This window comes from Necator americanus, chromosome IV, assembly GCF_031761385.1.
Source record: "Necator americanus strain Aroian chromosome IV, whole genome shotgun sequence".
Taxonomy (NCBI): Eukaryota; Metazoa; Nematoda; class Chromadorea; order Rhabditida; family Ancylostomatidae; genus Necator; species Necator americanus.
Genome location: NC_087374.1, coordinates 17,964,850 through 17,985,302, shown reverse-complemented (window position 1 = coordinate 17,985,302; position 20,453 = coordinate 17,964,850). Strand labels below are relative to the sequence as shown.

Here is a 20,453-nt window from a genome sequence, read left to right as displayed (position 1 = left end):
GGAGTGAAGAAAGAAAAAGATAAGCTAAGTTCTGCTAAATCGAAAGTAATTTGGGCATAATTGAAAATGTTCGTAACTATTGTACATAGCTGTAAGCAGAACTCAGGTGAATATAAGGAGCCAACGAAAATACTTTCCACGAAATTACACATGAAAATAGTTGACGATAGAAAATTCAGCAAACAAGGTAGATATTGGAAAAAGCCGTATTTTTGCGTAAAAATTCGGAGATCGGAAACCCCAAAAGAAGGACACCTCCCCCAGGGTGCAAGAAAATCTCCACTGAAAAGAGAAAAGAAATAAATCAATCATTATTGATCAAAGAACTGTAGAATCAGAGAAAATGGGTAAAAAAAGACTTGAAGCACTTTTAGAAGCTTATGCAGCATCAAAGAACCAAGAGGAAAAGTAGAAGTAAAGCAAGAGTTAGAAGAAATAAGAGGAACAATCTTTCTTTGAGTCTGCAGCGAATGCCCTACGGACAATATGTTTCTCCGCAATCTCAAATCGTGAATTTTCAAATTTTTGCTCGAACATTTAAAAGCACTGTCTCAATGGTTTAACTCCGAATCTCTCTCATCAGTTGTAAGTCATTAAAGGTTGTGTGCTCAGGTGACATAGGAATATTTTGGAGGGAACCAAATAATTCGGTTAGAGGGAAGTAACATTTGAAAACATGAGAAAAGAAATCACAGATTCTGAGTAGATTTATTTGCTCACCATTAACATATTATAGACTATTAAACATTATTTAAGTGATTGTTGTTGTTTGTTTTTTGTTTGTTTTTTTTTCGCGATTAATATTTCGTCGTTATAGAATCCCATATATTTAAATGTAGAAAAATAGCAAAAAAAAAAATAATTGGTACTGGAAGGGATTCAATGCGATGTTAGGTTTCAAACTATTGCTTTTCACAATGTAATCTTCTCAGTTTTCTTTTCGTGTACTGTTGATCTTACCCATCTTACATTTATAGGAGAGTATGAAGAAGTAAATAAATAAGTAAATATGATTACGCAGGCAATTTTAGCGTTCAAAATATCTAGGATTTGAGACAGATGCGGTGCATTAAAGAAGTGCGTGAATTCCTCTCATACAGTACATACATACACGCAATCTTCCTATCATCATTGCCATTTGAGAAAAATGGGAAGAAAATTGATTGATTGATTGATTGATTGATTGACTGATTGACTGACTGACTGATTGATTGATTGACTGATTGATTGACTGATTGATTGATTGATTGAATGATTGAATGAATGAATGAATGAATGAATGATTGATTGATTGATTGAATGAATGAATGAATGAATGGAATGGAATGAATGGAATGGAATGAATGAATGAATGAATGAATGAATGAATGAATGGAATGAATGAATGATTGATTGATTGATTGAATGAATGAATGAATGAATGAATGAATGAATGAATGAATGATTGATTGATTGATTGATTGAATGAATGAATGAATGAATGAATGAATGAATGGAATGAATGAATGAATGAATGAATGGAATGAATGGAATGAATGAATGAATGAATGAATGAATGAATGAATGAATGAATGAATGAATGAATGAATGAATGAATGAATGAATGAATGAATGAATGAATGAATGAATGAATAAGAGAGAGGAGGAAAACAACCGGAATGCGAAACAGCTATTTGAAATTCCAATCTAGCTAGCAGTTATGAGCGAAGAATTGCAGGAAACAATGGCAAAAAAAATGGCAGAAAGACATTCTTATTAAAGCTGATTGTTTTAAATCAAGACTCACCCATGTTTTTTTTTTCTTCTTTTCTTTCACCTAACATGAACTACTTCGAAATCCGAACACTCGAATGCTCACGTATTCGAACATCCAACTACTCGGATGTGTTGACAACAATAAACTATCATATTCAAATGCTTTCTGCTGAAATAGCTATTATTCATAATCTTCACCACAAAACAAAGATTCCGCAATCCTAGAATTTTCCGTCTTTCAGAATTTATCTCCAAGGAAGAAATACCATGCGAAAAAAAAAACTTGGAGGCAATAAATTCTTCTAGAGAACTAGCAGTTTTGTGGCCCGTTATTTTACGCTACTACTGCGAAAGTGGTTGGCAGCAATAAGGAAGCAATGCGAGGAAAATATGGTCGTTCCCCCCAACCGCAAGCAAAGCAGCGTACTAAAACGGCAAGTGGTCCCTACCACGCAAACATCGGGATTCTCATACTAAAGAACAACATTTTAAGAGATATTGTTCCTAAACGCAAAAGAACAACACCACCGAAGAACACAGCAATGATAAGAAACACTGAGAACAATTAGTACAAACAAATAAACGAAATTAAAACAAAAACTAACACAATGACAACTATAGCAAACAAATGAAATAATTTTGAATGCTCTCTTGAGAAAAACCCGAACAACCCCCTAGACAACGCTCCGGACGCACTACACTGGTGTTCCACCGTCGGTGGAACCCTAGAACTTTCTTTATAGATTAGTTTAAACGGGGAATTCTACTTTACCGGAACGATTATAGTTTCCCTCAATTACACTCAGTTATGCACTTAAACGCAAACCGTTTTAATATTTATCTAGGAATAAACTAAAAAAATACTCATCCTATGGATAAGAGATGCGGCGGTGTAGCGCAGTCGGTAAGGGACTCCGCTGTAGCCGCACGGCCGATGGTTCGAAGTTTGTGATAGTGCCAACCAAGCCTTTCATCCCTTCAGGGTCGATAAATTGGTACCAGACCCGTCTGGGAGGATGAAAACACCGATTTCACGCATCGCTCCGCCCTCGCAAGTCATTGCAAGGCCGCACACGCGTTCATAAACCTCAAACGAAGTCTGAGTTGAAGTCGAAAGCGTAGGCGCAACCTCAGAGGGATTGACCAACGCCGCGCACTTTATCCGTAATAACTTATGGATAAGAGGCACACAAAAATTGTAACAAAAGGCTCAAAATAGTGTTCAGAAGTAAAGATTAATCAAAGGTGAAAACTTAAAGAATAATTGAAGTTCAAGGTTATTTATTTAATGCAATCAGATGAGCACTAATGAAAGATGTTGTCAAAGGTAGCAAATATTCTAACGGCTTTTTACAGAACATTTTAAAGATAACTGATATGCAATATTAGTTACCTTTAAAATGTAGATATAAAATGCAGATATATTTATATGCAACTCATCTCTGAAAAAAACGCTAGGTTGAACTCTTTGATTGAAGATTTTTTTAACGAAAGATCGAGGAAATGTACAGAAGAGGTGCTGGAATTCCACAAATTGAGTCACCAGACGAGAATGCTGCCTTCCACTCTTTTTTTTTTGTCTTTTCTGTTGTTTTACTTTTCATATGAACGACCCTTTTTGTGTTATGAACGATTGTTGTAAAGAAATTTCCTGTTATAACGAGAATTACCAATTATTATTTCCTATTGCAGCGTGAATTATCTATTATTATTTCCTGTTAGAATTGCATTGCACTTTCATCAAACCACTGAAACTTGTCCGGGTCTGAATTATTGTAAAATAAGAGTGCTATGGCCTTTAAATTGCAGAAGAAACTGCTGAGTACTTGAAAGATGGGTGAAAAGAAGTTAGGAGAGCCTCCAGCTGCGGACAACTCACTGTTGTTCATTTTGTTGTGCGAAGAAGCAGCATGAAAAGAGAGCTTTGAAGGAAGTTCCCGTCTTTTCTTGAAATCGTGAACAGAGCAAAAGAGTAGAACCGAACTAAACAACTACGAGATCTACAACAAACACAAAGAAGAGAAAAAAAATGACATGGAAAAGGATCGAGCCATTCATCTTCAATTATTGCTAGCAAGCTAGAGAAAGAGATGTGAGAACAAAAATTTTCCAGTCAATAAGTGGAAAACAAACTGTGCAAAATGTGTGGAGATATGAAGAAAATAACCTAGAGCACAGAAGGCCGATGATTCGCGATTCTTAGAACAATTTATTACGATTTTCTATGAAGACAGCGTTCTTCTATGAGATTCACAAATGGCAAAATGTTTAAATGCGCCACTCAAGGTTAAGGAGCCACTAGAAGTGAAATGCAAAGGCCAGCATGGCGTAATCAGACTGACATCGAGTTGGGTGTAGAAATGCAAGAAAGACGTTAGTAGGAATTGAGTTACGGAGGAAAGACCAAACGGAAAACACTGACTTACATATTTGGAATTTTTAAAAATAAACATATGAACCTCGGGTGAAGAAGAATTGTTTTCTAGAACAACAACAACAAACGTAGAAAAGCGTGCAGTAAAAATAAAGTAAGCCTGGGAAAAAGAACAAAAAATTGCATCAAAATAAATTGCGATGGTAGATGAGACGATATTTACGTTGATTTCCGCAACGACGATGCGTCCATAGCAATGCAGGCATTTTTCATGCTTGGAACAATCTCGACTTGCCTCACACTCGAGCATGAAGTAAGTACCGTCGTTCATGATTGAAGTGCCAGAAGTTTGTTCAAAAATATTTTTCAAAAATGATAGACTTCAAGTAGTAGCAAAATGGCGCATATCTTTGAATTTCGGGGATATTCGCGGACATTCCCTGGACAAAAATTTTGCGAAATAAAGAAGTAGATTGTTATAACTACTACCACTGAATCTTACCAACATAAAAGCAATTGTCCTGTATCAACATTCCAACATTTAATTCTGCAGCATAATACAAAAACGGGAATGTAGAAATATTCTAGCTACCTTCAACCTTGTGTGTCTCAAATGGAAACTTACGGTGTTGTAAGAGAAATTTCGTACAATAATATGACTGTGAAAAAATCTCTACACATATACAAGAATATCCATCGCAGAACATCTCTTTTTATCCTCAACTGTTTTTCAAGATGACATTTCGGAGCAGAGGCAAGAAGTTAAAGAGGTGCTCATTGCAATACAATTAAATTTATGAGCTAATAAAATTCTATGCAGTCTTTCCTGTTCATCTGTTAGCTCGTTCGGAATCGTTTACAATGGACTATGAGGCACCAGGAGATGATTATCTCGTTCTGTTTCTCGAAATTTCTCGAAAAAAAAAAGATTCTAAGGGCGCGTAATCTCTATGGGCTCTGAAAGCTCTAGAACTCTTTATGTTTTGAGAAAAAGATTGTGAACAAGCAGAGAGGAACGCCTGCTCATTACGTATTTACTCCGTGCGTTTCTAAGGCGGTTGGTAAATTTGGGCTAGTCACCTTGAACCAGTTATGTAGCTAGCGGCGCCAACAAAAGGGCTTTGGCTCTTAAGACACTCGGTTCGCCTTATCACTCCTCACAAAAACAAGTCCTTAAACAAGGTTTAGAGCTCTCTTCGATGAGCAGAGAGAAAGCTCTAAACCCTGTTTAACCTTTTCCTCGCTAAATAACAGTCGGTGTAAACCCTTCCAAGCTCTGCAGGGATATCTCATGCAGATATGAGGGTCTCAAGAACCTCATATATCGTTTAAAGGCATCATCCCACGAATCTGAGGTGGTGCAGATTTCAGGTGGAGTATTCGTATACGGGATGGGAGACTACGGAGAGGTGGGTGATTCCGTCCATTTCTTCCTAACTGCCGTAAAAAACGGCCCGGAAGATACGGCTTCATTCGTTTTGGCGCACCATTTTGTACAAGAGGTTCGATTGGAGCGCGCCAGTCTTGTGCGGCGCCGCATCTTCCGGGCCGTTTTTTTACAGCAATTAGCAAGAAATGGACGGAATCACCTCCCTCTCCGTAGTCTTCCATCCCGTATACGAATACTCCCCCTGAACTATGCACCACCTCAGATTCGTGGGGTGATGCCTTTAAGTCGGAAAATGCACATGAAATGTTCAGCCTTAGAATTCTTCTTTCGGAGGAAGAAATGAAGAGATGACTAATTGAAGATGACACTGTCGTCTCCCGGCAATGATGCAACTTGTAAGTCCGGCCACTCCCTCGCCTTCCCGTACACGCGTCTGGAATGATCTTCGACCAAAAACCAGCGGAAACACGATGCGCTGAGGAGTTCACCAGTGAATAGCGTGGAATTGTGACGCGACGCGGTTCAATGCGTCGCTTAGCGGTAAGCATATGGCTCGATTCTCCGTCCCCGCTACTACATCCCTGCTCTCCCATGGAATATTTCTATTTTGAACGAAAACACAGAAGAACAGAAACGACAGCAGGACTAAGATGCGAGATTTTTCCATGGATTAAGAAGAATTTGCGAGTAGTCCACAAAAAATTCACAAGAAGAGAAACTTTCAGAATATGAATGAACATTCAGAATATGAGTTCGGATCATTATTTGGTTCAATTTCCGGCATTTCGTGTCTACCCTTAAGCGGAGTGTGAACATGAAAATTATTTTTTAGACAAAAGCTCAACGGTATTTCCGTCCCATGCAAAGTCCGACCAAAACTGAAGTGTTTTCTTGAAAGTATGCAGTTGAAGTATAAGGCAAGTATAGGTTTGTAGTAAAAATCACTTAACCTACCACTTTATGTGTAAATTTAAAGTGCGAACTCGGATGTGGCCTTTTAAAGGCATCACCCCACGAATCTGAGGTGGTGCAGATTTCAGGTGGAGTATTCGTACATGGGATGGGAGGCTATGAAGAGGGGGTGATTCCGTCCATTTCTTCCTAATTGCCGTAAAAAACGGCCCGGAAGATGCGGCGCCGCACAAGGCTGGCGCGCTTCAGTCGAACTTCTTGTAGAAAATAGTGCGCCAGAACGTCCGAAGCCGCATCTTTCGGGCCGTTGTTTACGGCAATTAGGAAGAGCTGGACGGAATCACCCCCCTCTCCATAATCTACTATCCCGTATACGAATACTCCACCTGAAATTCGTAGCACCTCAGAATCGTGGAGTGATGCCTTTAAAATACCTACAGTGCAGAATCGGATTTTGGAGCAATCAGAGCTGACTAACGATCGCTAGTGGGAGAAAAATACCCGCCGAAATATCCGAAAGGAAAAGTACGATGTTGTAAATTCCAGTGCATTTATTCAATTTTCACCCCTCCGGTAACCAAAATAGTACAGATAGGCTATTAAAGATACTGTTCACTTACTACTTACCTACTTAGGGTATTGAGTCCTATTCTAAGCACTTACTTACTTACTTACTTACTTAGATGGCCCGTCTTCACTAGACGTGCGGGCCCCAGCATATCTTCCATTCGTTTCGTTCCCTCGCCATTGTCATCCAAGATGTTCTCAAGCTCCGTGAGTGACGTTGACGAGGTCCTTGAACCGTATCCAGCTGAGCTCTCAGCTGGTCCATCCGTGCAGTGAACACGTCACCCCATCTCGTTGGCGGTCTCCCTCGGGGGCGTTCAGCGTCCCTTGGGATCTACTCTAGCGTTCTTTTAGTCCATCTATCGTCGATTCTTCTCATGACCAGCCCATCTATGTTTTGCTTTCGATACATATTCCGCTGGGTCGCGAAGACGGGACATTCCTCTTAAGTCGGAGCTACCAAGACCGGGAAGGTGTTGTGTGCGCCGGTTAAATTTCAGGAGACATCTCTCAAGGGCTCTGTGGATGGTAAGTAGCTGCCTAGACGTGGTCGCAGTGTCTGCCCACGTCTCCGCTGCGTAACAGAGCGCTGGAAGGACTGTCGAGTCGAACAGATGGGCACGAAGATCTTGGTCCGTCAGTTGGTCCGTAGCTTTCCTGACGGTTGCGAATGCTGCCCATGCTGCTCTCATTATTCTATTCAGTTCTTCCTTCAAGTCGTTTTCCATATTCATAGAACGCTTGATGTATACGTATGACAGAGTTTCCACGATTTGGGAGCCTTCAAGTTGTACTCCTCCGTCCTCGCAGTGGGCGTTCTTCATGAACTGTGTCTTCTTCCTCTTTATTCGCAGTCCTATTCTCTTCGCTGCTTCGTTCAGTTCGTTGAGCCTCCTTTCTGCTTCATTGGTACAGCTCGAAAAGAGAACGATGTCGTCCGCGAAGCGAAGGTTTGAAAGGAATCTTCCATCAACACGTATGCCCCTTTCTTCCCAGGATAGTGATTTCATTATCCATTGCAATGCAGCCGTGAACAGCTTCGGCGGTATAGTATCGCCTTGTCGTACCCCCTTTCCAATGGGTATGGTGAGAGGGCGGTGGAAAAGCTGTATCATAGTCGTGCATCGATCGTAGCAATTGGCTAATGTCCTCACATACGACGCGTCCACACCTTGATCGACCAGTGCTGACAGTATTGCATTCGTTTCTACGCTGTCAAAGGCTTTCTCATAGTCGACGAAGGCGGTATTCCCGGCAAACCTCTATGACCCTCGACACGGTCTGGATGTGGTCCAAGCAGCTGAACCCCTGGCGGAATCCAGCTTGTTCTTGAGGCTGGGATTCATCCAGCGTCCTAGATATGCGCGTGAGGATGATCTTGGTGAATACTTTGTATAGCACGCTCAGCAAGCATATCGGACGGTAGTTCCGAAGGTCCTCTCGGTCACCTTTCTTATAGATGAGAACGGTCCGCGAGGTCTTCCACTGGGATTCTTTCTTTCTGAAGGTAGGATGTCATGTGCGCTGCTAAGATTACATGAAGCGGATGGCCACCAGCCCGAAGAAAGTCTACTGATATAAAATCAGGTCCGGGAACTGTGCCAAGTTTCATGCTCTTGATGGCGACTCGTACTTTCGAAGGGAGAATCCGTGGTGGAGCTTCATCAGTGGGGATGATCGGGCTTGACACAGGTTGATGAACGGAAAAGGTTCGAGTAGAACCTCTCCGTAATGATTTCTCACGACGAGAAGACGTGCGAGTCCCGTCTTCGCTCAGCAAGGTTGCTAGCGGAATATTATATTCGCGGAGATCCCTGCGGCACTTTTTTAGACTCGTTCTTCTTTGTGCTGCTTCCAGAATCTTCTTCTGCCTGTACTTCAAAAGATCCTCCTGCAACGCTTTTCTGCAGCTAGTGTTTGCTACTAACCGCTCAACGTGCGATGCATTCGGATCAAGCCTCAAAGCCCTTCTTCTTTCCAACAATTCCTTGGTGGTCTTCGAAATTCGATCCAAGTTTGTCGTGCGTGGTTTCGAGGCACGTTCAGCACAGGCTCGTAATCCTCTGAGCAGCATCTCGTAGTCCACGTTTGGGTCCTCCTCAATGTGTCAGTCACCTTGGGACAAGGAGTCCTCGAGTACGCAATCGTCTTAGACGACTTCTTTTCTCCTGCCGATAGCAGATGTTCTTTTCCATCGTGTGGCTAAGTCGTATTTTCGCACGAAGGAGACGGTGATCAGAACCACTACAAAAGGATGGTACTACTGAGATCTCCGCACGAGTCGCGCCATTTGGGCGATTCCCATGTCCACCGACGATGATCTTTTTTCATGAAAAGATAGTTCCCATGAAAGAGGCGAGCGGCGGACAACAGCCCGGCGAGACGATTGTCATTTTCATTCCGGTCCTCTAGAGCAAATCTTCCAATGTTGTATTCCTCTTCTGTGGCCTTTCCTAGTTTTGCGTTGAAGTCTCCGACAACGAATTTGTAGAAGGACTTCTCGTTGCGGACTACTTCCTCCAGCTCCTCGTAAAACGCGTCCAATTCGGATTCATCAGCTGCTGATGTTGGTGAGTAGTAGTTGATGATACTGATGGGTTTTTGGCGAAGAGGGCGGAGGCGAAGAATTGCCAGACGAGGTGACAGGATCTCGTGAGAATCGACGAGATGGACGACAGATGGGTGCACAACAAAACCAACACCGCCTACATTTCGCGACGGAACCTTCTCTCCACGAATGACGAGCGTACAGTCATTCATCTGTCGTACGTCGCTCCTTCTGCACTTGGTCTCCTGCAGAGCAATCACGTGAAATTTGATACGCTCTGCAGCTCCGAGAAGGGCATGCAGGTCAGCGTCTGTGAAAACTGTTCTCGCGTTGTAAGTACACAGTCTGAGACAGTCTCCATGGCGAGTCGTGCGTGTGTCGCCTTGGCCCAGAATCAATGACGTCCTGAGCAACCTGAGATTTGATCGCCTCTCACCGGTCGCCATACCGTCCGACGTCTGAGACGGCAGGGCCCAGGGTACTGAGGCAGTGAATATACTGGAGTGGCAAAGAGACTTTTCCCCAAACTAAGCAGCCATGCCACGGCGAGGTTAGCTTTCACCACAGGTCGTCGCCCAACCTATATGGATCAGGGAACCACCTAGCGACATTTTGCTAAGACGGTGGTGAATCTTAGCAGTGGTTTACTCTTAGCTAGGCTTCCGATTCCGAGAAGTCGGAATGTCGGAAGCCTAGCTAAGAGTAAATCTAAAAAAAAAAGAGAAAAAAAGAAGCTTAGCTAAGAGTTAATCTAAGTAAAAGTAATTCTAAGCACTTTGTAGCACAAAAATCTTTTTCAATGATTATTTCATAAGACTTTGAAGTTCCCATGGAAGGTACTCTGCACAGCCACGAAGCTAGTCGTTCCTGAAGGGTGGAGGTAACTGGGTGTAAAAATTGAAAATGAGAAAGTAGTGTTCTATGAAAGGAATAGGTATAAAACGCAGTAGCCACGCTTTTTTAAAAACAACGTGTGGGGGGAGAATATGATATTAACGTTTGTTTTGCGTCGCTCTCGCATAACTTTCTTAATCAAAAAGTTAGATGAGCAGAAAGGATATGATCATAATCAGCGAACCTTCGACATTCGACAGGACATGCCTTCAGCTCGAAAAATTACTTCAAAAACTGATAACGATTTTGCAACCGTGATAATTACGGTCCCAGAAAGGCACATTGCAGCGAGACCGCGAGGATAACGTAATTATACCCTCGCTTGAATTACCAATCCTCCCAACCGTTCAGGACAAAAACATGAAAACCATAATACTAAATTATGTACATTTTCGGCAGCAGATTGGAAATCAATTTTTCGTCTCTTTTTCTAAGAACCGATAGAGGATTTTAACTGAAAAAAACACTGGAACAAGAAAATTCTACATTTCGGAGCCTCCAAATAATTTAGAAGGGAGGGATTTTACGAAGACCAACTTGGTTCAATGTCCAGCTTTTCACAGCATAAATTCCCTCTACCATTTTTCCACTTCTTCTGTATATGCCGAGAGATAATTAAGTTATATCCTTGAAGGTGAAACCAGAGTCTTAAACCAAAGCCTCACGTGAAAATTTACAAACTCAAGGAAGAAAAAATTCTTCACACGAAGTAGCCTGGACATTATCCCCACGTTAACTTTAGGACAATCTTTTTTACGCACAAAAATAAAAGTTCCAATTGAGAAGATATGCCAAAGACTTTAACACAGAAAAAGATCTGCGGAACGAAGGCAACAAGACAGATATTTATTGGAACTATGGAAAAGATGTTCTGTGGAGGAAAGTTGTGGCGTAGTGCTGTACAACAGTTTTCGAGAAAACAAATTATGCGCAGTAATCTTATCCAGAGAAATTTCTGATGTAACTGGCCTGCTCTGCAAGGTGTTTGTTCTATGTATTTCTCGTTTGTTTACAGTTTTATTCACTTTTTTGAATTCTGCTCCTATATAAAATTTAACTAATCTTGTTTTGTGCAAAACGTAAGTACAAAAGTTTTTGGCGCTAGCAATTGCGGAGACCAGGGATTTTCCTTTAAGAAAACCACTGGCCATTCTATTAATTAATGATATACTAACATTTGATAAATACATATCCATATCCAAAGACATATAGGCGCTACCATATATCATCATCGTTATTATATAGGCGCTTATCCTATAAGTACAGTGATAGTGCACAAATAAATCTACGATAATAACTGATAAATGGTATCATGATATATAATTACGGGCTTGTTCTGTCACGTGTGTGTGTATGTGTATATATATATATATATATATATATATATATATATATATGTATATATGTATGTATGTATGTATGTATGTATGTCACGAAATTCAAAAAGAAGGGTGCGACGAGTCCACCGGCGTCGAATTAGTGCACCAACACCAGATAGCTTTGAAATGGGGTGTGATGAGTCCCACGACGTCGGATCGGTGCGCAATAACTTTGTGCAGATGTCGCCATAGGTAAATTAGACGTTGCAACCGTTCCATATTCACGGCCACTGCACGTGTTGCATTGCACCTCTATGAGTCCTCCACGTATCTATTTCCTTGCACGTTTGCCTCAACTTGGTGACATGCCTTCTTCAAAAAGTGGAAATACCCACACAAACGGCTGCTTAAATAGTACCCAACAGCTTACATGATCTGATGTGAAACTTATCTTTATCAGCACGATGATGCTGTTCACGTCATTTTATGTTAGAACTTCATTCTTTGATAGCCGCTGGGGAAAACAGGAAGAACACCCATACTTCGAGTAATGCTTTATAATTGTGTTTATCTTATATAGAAACCGAAGGAGTGCTTGAAGCTAAAGTTTGAATATTCTCAAAATGTAGAGCTCACGCGTTAGAAAGAAGACTATGAAATCTTTTGCCTTTATTTATAGTAAAAAAGAAAGAAAACGTTGCTAGAAAAAGAGAGTTCTGATTTTACAGAAAATGTCACTACTATGAACTTCCATTGATCACTGAAGGGGAGCGAAGCTAAAATCACAGAAAGTCTGAAGTCCGGCTTTAGCCGGACATTCAAACTGGTATAAGAATAAGGAATGTAGCAGTTAGTGGAGTATGTATGAGAAAGCTACAAAGAAAGCGTCGGTTCCACCTCATAGTTCACAGCGAGTGGCAGTATTTTTCCGCCTACATCACCTTTGTAGTTCGAAATCAAGGAATGATGGGGCAATCACCATGATGGCAGGCAGACTCGTCATCGCACGTCGCGACTAATTGTGACGCGTAGGATGTGCAAAGAAACACTAACCCAAATGTTACAGAGCGTAAAATCAGAGGAAAGCAAAATTATTACGATACGCATTACTATGGAGTATTCGCCTCTGCACACGTCTACACACCATTTCGTCAAGGATTTGGCACCCAATCTCAGCCACTAGTCCTGCTGACTCAGTGGGCTGACTCGAGCAAACCACTCGCTTCGCACTCGACTTTGAATTTTTCATCGTGCGGCGTGCGGGTCATCTTAAAGGCATCACCCCACGAATCTGAGGTGGTACGGATTTCAGGTGGAGTATTCCTATACGACATAGTAGATTATGGAAAGGGTGGTGATTCTGTCCATTTTTCCCTAATTGCCGTAAAAAAAACGGCCCGGAAGATGCGGCGCGTGCACAAGGCTGGCGCTCTCGAATCGAACGCGCTCGAATCGTAGAAATAGTGCTCCGGAACGCTCTAAGCCGCATCTTTCGGGCCGTTTTCTGCGGCAATTAGGAAAAAATGAACGGAGTCACCCTTCTCTCAATAATCTACGATCCCGTATACGAATACTCCACAGGAAATTCGTACCACCTCAGATTCGTGGGGTGATGTCTTTAAGGCGAACTTACACGCTAACGCAAATATTCGACGAACAAGTTCCACTGGTTTCACAACGAGTTCACTGCATGCCTTGGTTTCATTTGTTTACGATGGTAGAGCATGATTCAATTGCTATTTTCTAAAGATCTACCAGATCAAAATGTAAATGTGCAGTACGGTAGTGCAGCTGATGCCGAATATCCTCACCTGAGAAGCAAAGGGCGAAATGACGTCTGGAGAAGGAGAAATCCACACGAGGAGTTAAATTTTAATGTCTTGCTGTCAGTGACATCCCACAACGAGTGCAGCTATAGGATGGTTGCATTTGAGTAGACTCCGGTCGTTACTTTCACTTCACGGGGTACTAAAATCGACAGTTATGGCTCACGGGCATTTACGTGACTAGCCACTGGACTCGTATAAAGTGCACCGCTGCACAATTTCTGATGTGCAAGCGAAACACATCTGGAAAGGTAATTATTGATTTCAGAAACGGTCAAGGACCACATCATATTGCCAGTTGACCTTGGATGGCTATTTTACTTAAGTACTAAGCATGTCACGGCATGTCCAAGGGAATTCTCAGAAGACTATTCTAAGGAATAGCGTTACTGTAAGCTAAGTTGATATGTGATCCCGCAGAGAAAAAAAATGGCTAGGAATCTAGAAAAAAAGGAAAAAGTAGATCTTCCATGAAATTAGGAAAGTTATTAGATTCTGGAAAGAAACGTTCCACTGGTTTCACAACGAGATTTCACATCACACAAAGATATTCTAGTTCGCAGACATGCAAAGTTGTAAAATCGGCACCTAAGTTTATCCGGATAACCGCGAAGCTTCTGCTGTGATTAACACATTTTTTTCCATTTATAAGGGGCAGTGCTGGGAAACATTCACACCTATTTGTCTCAAAAATCGTCTAAACCATATTTCTAACATTGCATATGTTGGAATATTCACATCAAATTCGACTCATCCATCCTACTTCTTTCGTGGGCTTGCATGATCGCAGTTTATCATTAAAATACAGCAGCAAAGCAATGTCAATTCTTGCCGGACCATTAACTATGGGAGAAAAAGCTCCGCATTCCATCATGCTATCTTCTGGATGACGTGCACCATAGTGTGGTGCATGGCAGAATCCGTAGAATACAATATCTCGGTTAGACTAACATATAGGGAAAATAAAATGATAAAATACATGAGGAAAAAACAAAAAAAAAGTAATGAAATCCAAGAATATGTTTTCCTTCTGAGAATCTCATTCGTTTAATTGTTGGGTCTAGCTCAATGTCTCCTTGCAACAAAGGAAAGAGAATTTAAAAGGAACAAGAAGAATCATTAGATAGATATGGATTAGCTAGTTAAATGCATATTCAGGTACATAATTAGTGAAAAGAGCTGAAGTCAGAACCATAATGAACAGACTAAGACCATAATGAACTAAGGGAAGAGAGTGTGATAAAGATACGGTGAGTTATTTATTTATCTGTCCGGAATTTATAGAACAAGATGATGAACCGTTTTAGGAATCACAGTCGCAACAGAACTTCTGATTTTATAATATGTGCTCATTTCTAATGAATAAGGAACGAACTGCAGAAGAGGTTATGGATAACTACGACGGAGCCCTTGTATATGGACAAGTACTCAACATGTCCCGACACTCAAATGCCATTTTTCTTTCTGTCTTCTTTCTTTCAATTTCTTTTCTTCAAAACACCATACTAAGTGTTGCATGTAATTTCCTTCTGGTTTCTTATTCAGTGAACTACTATGGTGAACGAGAAGAAAGAAGTTAGAACATAAAATTGTGACTTGAACTATCTAGAAGTACAGTTAGTCAAAAGTTTAAAACCGACTTTAGATACATATGAATTAGCTAATTAAATGCTCATTCAGGTGCATAATTAGTGAAAAGAGCTGAAGTCAGAACCATAATGAACAAAACATCGTCTAGATGGTAAACTCCACATTTGCCAGTAAAAACCAAGGATCACAAGGAGACAAGTACAGATCCTGATTGGCGGCTAAAGGAAGAGAGTGTGATAAAGATACGGTGAGTAGTTGCTTTAAAGGTTATGCATGAATGAATATTTGGTCATTGTCGATGAGGGGCTTCAGCTCTAAAGTATCAAAGGAAAGTATTTTTAAAGGATTGTCGAAACAGTAGTTGGGATCATTGTTCAAACTGAAGCATACTAGGATTCACACTCACTAGCAGCGGGTATCCTAACATCCCTAGGAACGATGACACCAAGCCGAAGAAAAGTGACAGATGAACTGCTTCTGATTCGGAGAAAACAGATATCCCTTCTATATCTTTGTCAGCAACCTAACAAATAAGAGCAAAACTATACAGAATTTCCGTACATTTCAATGTAACGGATTTTTGTTTTCGCTCGTTGGAGATCTGCAAAATGTAGAAGAAATCAAAAATAGATCCCAAATTATCTGAGAATCAGGTCAAAAGACAGCTAAAGAGAACATTGGAAAAAGTATATGAATTAATTTATGAAAATTTTGTCCATATACTCCTCGATCCTTTACGACATAGAGTGCATACAAAGTCTGTTCAAAATTTTGCAACATCGTTATGCAAATTGGCGAGAACATTTTCAAGACCGATAGGTACGGCTCGAGCCGAGACGACGGCGACGGAAATCGCGACGTTTTGTTTCTAATTGACGAGAGAGTAGCAAAGCTTTGTGGGCAACCAAACGGCAGTAACGATTCGAGTTTTTAGCGCCGCTACTAGCGACGAAGAAATAATATTGCGAATAATCGCAGGGTGACGTTCATTTCTACACTGTTTACTAAGTAATGGTAAATTCATTAGTTAATGCAGCAGTGACAGCATTCGTTCCTGAAGGAATCAAATTTTCTTATTGTTCTCCAAAGAAAAAAAAAAGGTTCTAAATCAAGAGGTAATATAATTTCACTTGCGCTTTCATATGAAGGTTCTTCACTTACTGGTGGAATGCTTTTTCATTAATATGTAAAAGAAAGTAGAGAAGAGGGCGATGAAATCTAAAAAAAAGTTGCGAAAGAAAAGTTCGAAAGAAAACCAGTGAAGCAGATATGGTCCTCGAGGAACTGAACGAAGTAGGGATGCGAATAAACCGAAAGAAGACACAGCTCGTAAAGATCGTCTACATACTGTCATAAACACAACTTCAAAGCTATCAAAGTGAGGAAACTCAGCCATACTTCTACCTCCGACGTTCTATGAATATGCAAAACTACTCGAATGAAGATGTGAGTAGAAGCATCAGAAGCATGAGAACATTCGCATTCGTCAGGGAAGCTACGAATCAACTAACCCAACTGGACCAAGATCTCCGTGTTCATCTGTTTAGCTCGACAGTCCTTCCAGGGATCTGTCACGCAGCGGAGACGTGAGCAGACACCACCGCCACATCGAGGAAACTACTCACTACCAATAGTGCTCCTGAGAGATTTCTTTGGAAGTTTAACAGGCGCAAACAACACCTAGGCGGTCTTCGCAGCTCCAACTTGAGAGGAATATCCCCTCTTCGCGGCCCAACGAAATAGATATCAGGAGCAAAGCACAGAGTCACACGGACCAGTCACATTATAAGAAGATTCGACAATTGATGGACTGAAAGAACGCTGGAGAGCATCTCAAAAGATGCTAAACTTCCTTGAGGAAGACCCCCAACGAGATGGGGTGGCGTGTTCGCTACGCGGATGGACCGGCTGAGAGCTCAACTGGATACGGCTCAAGGACCTTGTCAACGTCACTCACGAACCTTGAGAACTTCTTGCATAGCAATGGCGAGGGAAACAAGAAACTAGTGGAGAAGATGCTGCGGCCCTCACGCCTAGCGAGGACGGGCCATCTAGGTGACTAAGTAAGTTATATTCACATATTAAACCAACAACAGGAATGGCTACACGGTGATCCAGCATGGATGACAGCCGTTCTCCGAACACCACAGGTTTAACTTTGACACAACCAAAAAATACCTGCCGATGCCGATATCTTGCGCAGTTGCAGAAAAACCAAGCGAAAATTAGAACTAAGCGATCTCTCATGTGGTAGGAAATTTGTGATACCTAATTAATTTTTTTACCTATCTCAATCTGCTGGAAATTCATATTTTGAATAGAGCTATCACAGCGATTAACCTAAGAGTAGTAGACATTTTCAGTGAAAGGTTATTCGGTAGTTTTTGATGACCAAAGGAAGACCTGACAATGAGGCGAAAATGCAACGTATGGAGTAATGCAGGGATGTCAATGGATAGTCTACATCTCTCCCCTTCCGAAGCAAAAAGATGAGAACAAGGGAAATGGAGGGAAATCTAGCGACTCAACACGAACAGATCTGCAAGCAGCAGCGATAAAGTCATTATTGAAGGGGATATGTTCGATCACGAGATTTTTCCACACAATTCCTAGAACTAGAAGCTAGAAATAGAATATTGTTTCAAATGGCGCTTGTTGGTGGACTCGTAAAATTTCAGAAGAAACGGTTGAATCTTAAAATCGAGTTAAAAGTGAAAGGATAAAGTCTCTAGCGTATCAATTCAATTGGGATGCGTAATGCGTTTTACTGGATTTCGAAATCATTGGAGTTTTGGAACGCATGTTGGTCTATCCAATGAGTTGCGGGGCCAGCAGATGATCAAGTGAGTGTTTTTATCCTCCCAGACAGGTTTTGTACCAATTTATCGACCCCGGAGGGATGAAAAGCTCAACCATCAACCGTGGGGCTAGAGCGGACCTCTTACCGTCTACACCCGCTTTGAAATAAGTAAAAAAGAATTTTTTTAATCGCGTCTGTTACTAAATCGATAAGACATGGATAAGTCTACACACCGTAATTTTTCTTTTCTTTTGAGTAACAAAAAAAAATAGCACAAAGATATGTATGTGATAGAGTTTAAGCACATCTTTACGTTTTGTCATATACAAATGAATCCAGAGGTCGTGCAGATGCTACAGCGAACCTCTTACCGACTACGCTTTACCCGGCCCTAAAAAAATCGAGTCAAATATCAAATACTACATCGAAATGCGAAGGGAAAGCTTCGGTTTAAGCAAGTTTTTCCTATATTTGAAATGTATACTGACAATTATATCGTTTAGTGGTTTCAGTTGGTTTTTATTCATTTTTGATCCCTTCATTCTATTTCTGTCGGCTATTTGCATATCCTTTTCCTCATATTCGAAAAAAAACGTCAATTTTTTTTCTTGTTTCATTAACACAAATCAAGGACCTACTATGCAATTACTGTCATTATCAGCAAGATGTAGGCGTTTAAAAGCAATGTTTCGATGCCTTTTTTGCAGAAGGAAAGAGGCAACGATGATAAAAAGTCGCTGAGTACTGGGCGTTTATCGCGCACTGCATCAGTCAGCTACTGGAATTGCTTCATGTAGACATTGACGTTGACTGTTTGATCATCCTCCGGTGGCTTGCATAGCTCAAAACTTTGCTAATTTCATAATACAAATTATCAAAAGCGGGGAAAAATATGCAAAACCCAACATTTCGTTTCAACCTGCTGATTGTGTTTTCTAGAATTGTCCTCTGCTCGTAAAGGGTGCAACATGAGTATATTCTACTAATTAAATGCATTTGTGTTGCATTTGCGACGACAACACGAAAAATTTAGAAATGTTTTCATTAAAAACTAAATGCACGGATCTCTCTCATTAGAGGGATCACTGCCAGTTAGCTGCGAGGCTACGTGGCCCTTCCCCACGTGGCGGATAGGGGCTAATCGCGGACGAAAAGCGACCTTGTTGTTGCCCTGAGACAAAGGTGAATTCAGTGGAAGGAATCCCTGTTTCTGCTGTGCCAGGACTAACTCATGACATCTTTGAATCCCGCACGTCAGTCGGGCCAGAAGCCTGCAATCAAGTGACTGGGAGGTACAAGGGAGACGGTTTGGAATCGTCTCCAACAAATCAGCTCCACTTGTGGGAGAACGCAACGTTCTCCCAAATAGTAATGGGACTGGACTACAAACTGCCCATGCGTTTTAAATTTTTATGCAAAATACTGCCATGGAAAACATTCTCCTGATTTCGGACAGAAGCCTGGTACGGTAACACAGGAAAGACAGGGTTGCAAGAGTCACGTAGGCTACCGAAACGGAAAATGACTAGGATGACGACCTGTACTTATAATGCCCGTGCGTTTACATCGGATGCGGCCATTGAAGATCTGATGATGCAAGCCAGAACGTTTACAAACAGTAGAGGAGTTAGTAAAGTAGATGTCCTCGTCAACAAAAATATGGTAATAAACATCGACTCTTTCCAACAACTTACAACCTGAATCGGACGTTCACGAATAGGAAGATTTAACGCCACCTTTGACAATCTTCGTCACCTGCGCTTCAACATCAGGTTACGAAAAAGTCGAATTTTTCTATATGAACTTGGAGAAGTTCTACAGAGAAAATCATACCTTCTACAATTGGTGATTTGAACGCCAAAATTGGCCCCAGAAGAACGCCTGGAAAACTTCACATCGGATACCACGGCCTTCAATGGAATGAGCACGGAGAGAGGCCTTCCGAGTTCATCATGACGACTAAGACCATCCATGGGAATTTGCAATTCCAGAAGTCTTCTTTATTACGCTGGGAGTCACCCGATCATAATGAAATTGGCCACATCATCGACAGTAAAAGGTTTTGCCTGACGTATGTCGCTGTTGTGCCAAAGTTTTGTATGGGATCGGACCATCGCCTTCTTCGAAAAAGATTTTCTTCTACATGGAGAGGAGAGAAAGCCGCGAAGTTCACTAAGAGAACTCCTAGAACCATCGTCGACTGGGAACTCTTCGCTTCGCTTGTCGCTTTTTGGGAAGGTGCCGTTATGGAATAGTCGACGATGAATATGAACGGCTTGCAGAACATCTTTACTACTGTACGAGGAAAACGAAGAGTTTCAAAACCACCAAGAGACGCCCGTCTCCGTAAGCTGTAGAGCTGATAGACCTGGTTGAGCTGCACGAGCTGCACGCAACCAAGAAATCATGACCGAGCTCGCAAAGCTTTGCAGAGAGGCGATAAAAGAAGACCTCAAAAAGGAAAGAGCAGAAGTGTTG

General features: G+C 41.4%; 4 protein-coding genes across 4 annotated transcripts; 1 reads left to right on the top strand and 3 right to left on the bottom strand.

The window, feature by feature from the left end:
- Positions 1-7,357: 7,357 nt before the first annotated feature.
- Positions 7,358-8,113, bottom strand: RB195_001742 (uncharacterized protein; the record flags this gene model as incomplete). Its single annotated transcript, XM_064198666.1, has 1 exon — positions 7,358-8,113. One exon carries the CDS (start codon positions 8,111-8,113, stop codon positions 7,358-7,360), a length of 756 nt encoding a protein of 251 aa, XP_064054547.1.
- A 338-nt stretch (positions 8,114-8,451) lies between these two features.
- Positions 8,452-9,072, bottom strand: RB195_001741 (uncharacterized protein; the record flags this gene model as incomplete). Its single annotated transcript, XM_064198665.1, has 1 exon — positions 8,452-9,072. The coding sequence occupies one exon, from the start codon at positions 9,070-9,072 to the stop codon at positions 8,452-8,454; it is 621 nt and encodes a 206-aa protein (XP_064054546.1).
- A 170-nt stretch (positions 9,073-9,242) lies between these two features.
- Positions 9,243-9,992, bottom strand: RB195_001740 (uncharacterized protein; the record flags this gene model as incomplete). The annotated part of the gene is made up of 1 exon (XM_064198664.1): positions 9,243-9,992. The coding sequence occupies one exon, from the start codon at positions 9,990-9,992 to the stop codon at positions 9,243-9,245; it is 750 nt and encodes a 249-aa protein (XP_064054545.1).
- A 7,057-nt stretch (positions 9,993-17,049) lies between these two features.
- On the top strand, positions 17,050-20,230 carry RB195_001739 (uncharacterized protein; the record flags this gene model as incomplete). Its single annotated transcript, XM_064198663.1, has 2 exons — positions 17,050-17,230; positions 19,797-20,230. The coding sequence occupies 2 exons, from the start codon at positions 17,050-17,052 to the stop codon at positions 20,228-20,230; spliced, it is 615 nt and encodes a 204-aa protein (XP_064054544.1).
- Positions 20,231-20,453: the final 223 nt, after the last annotated feature.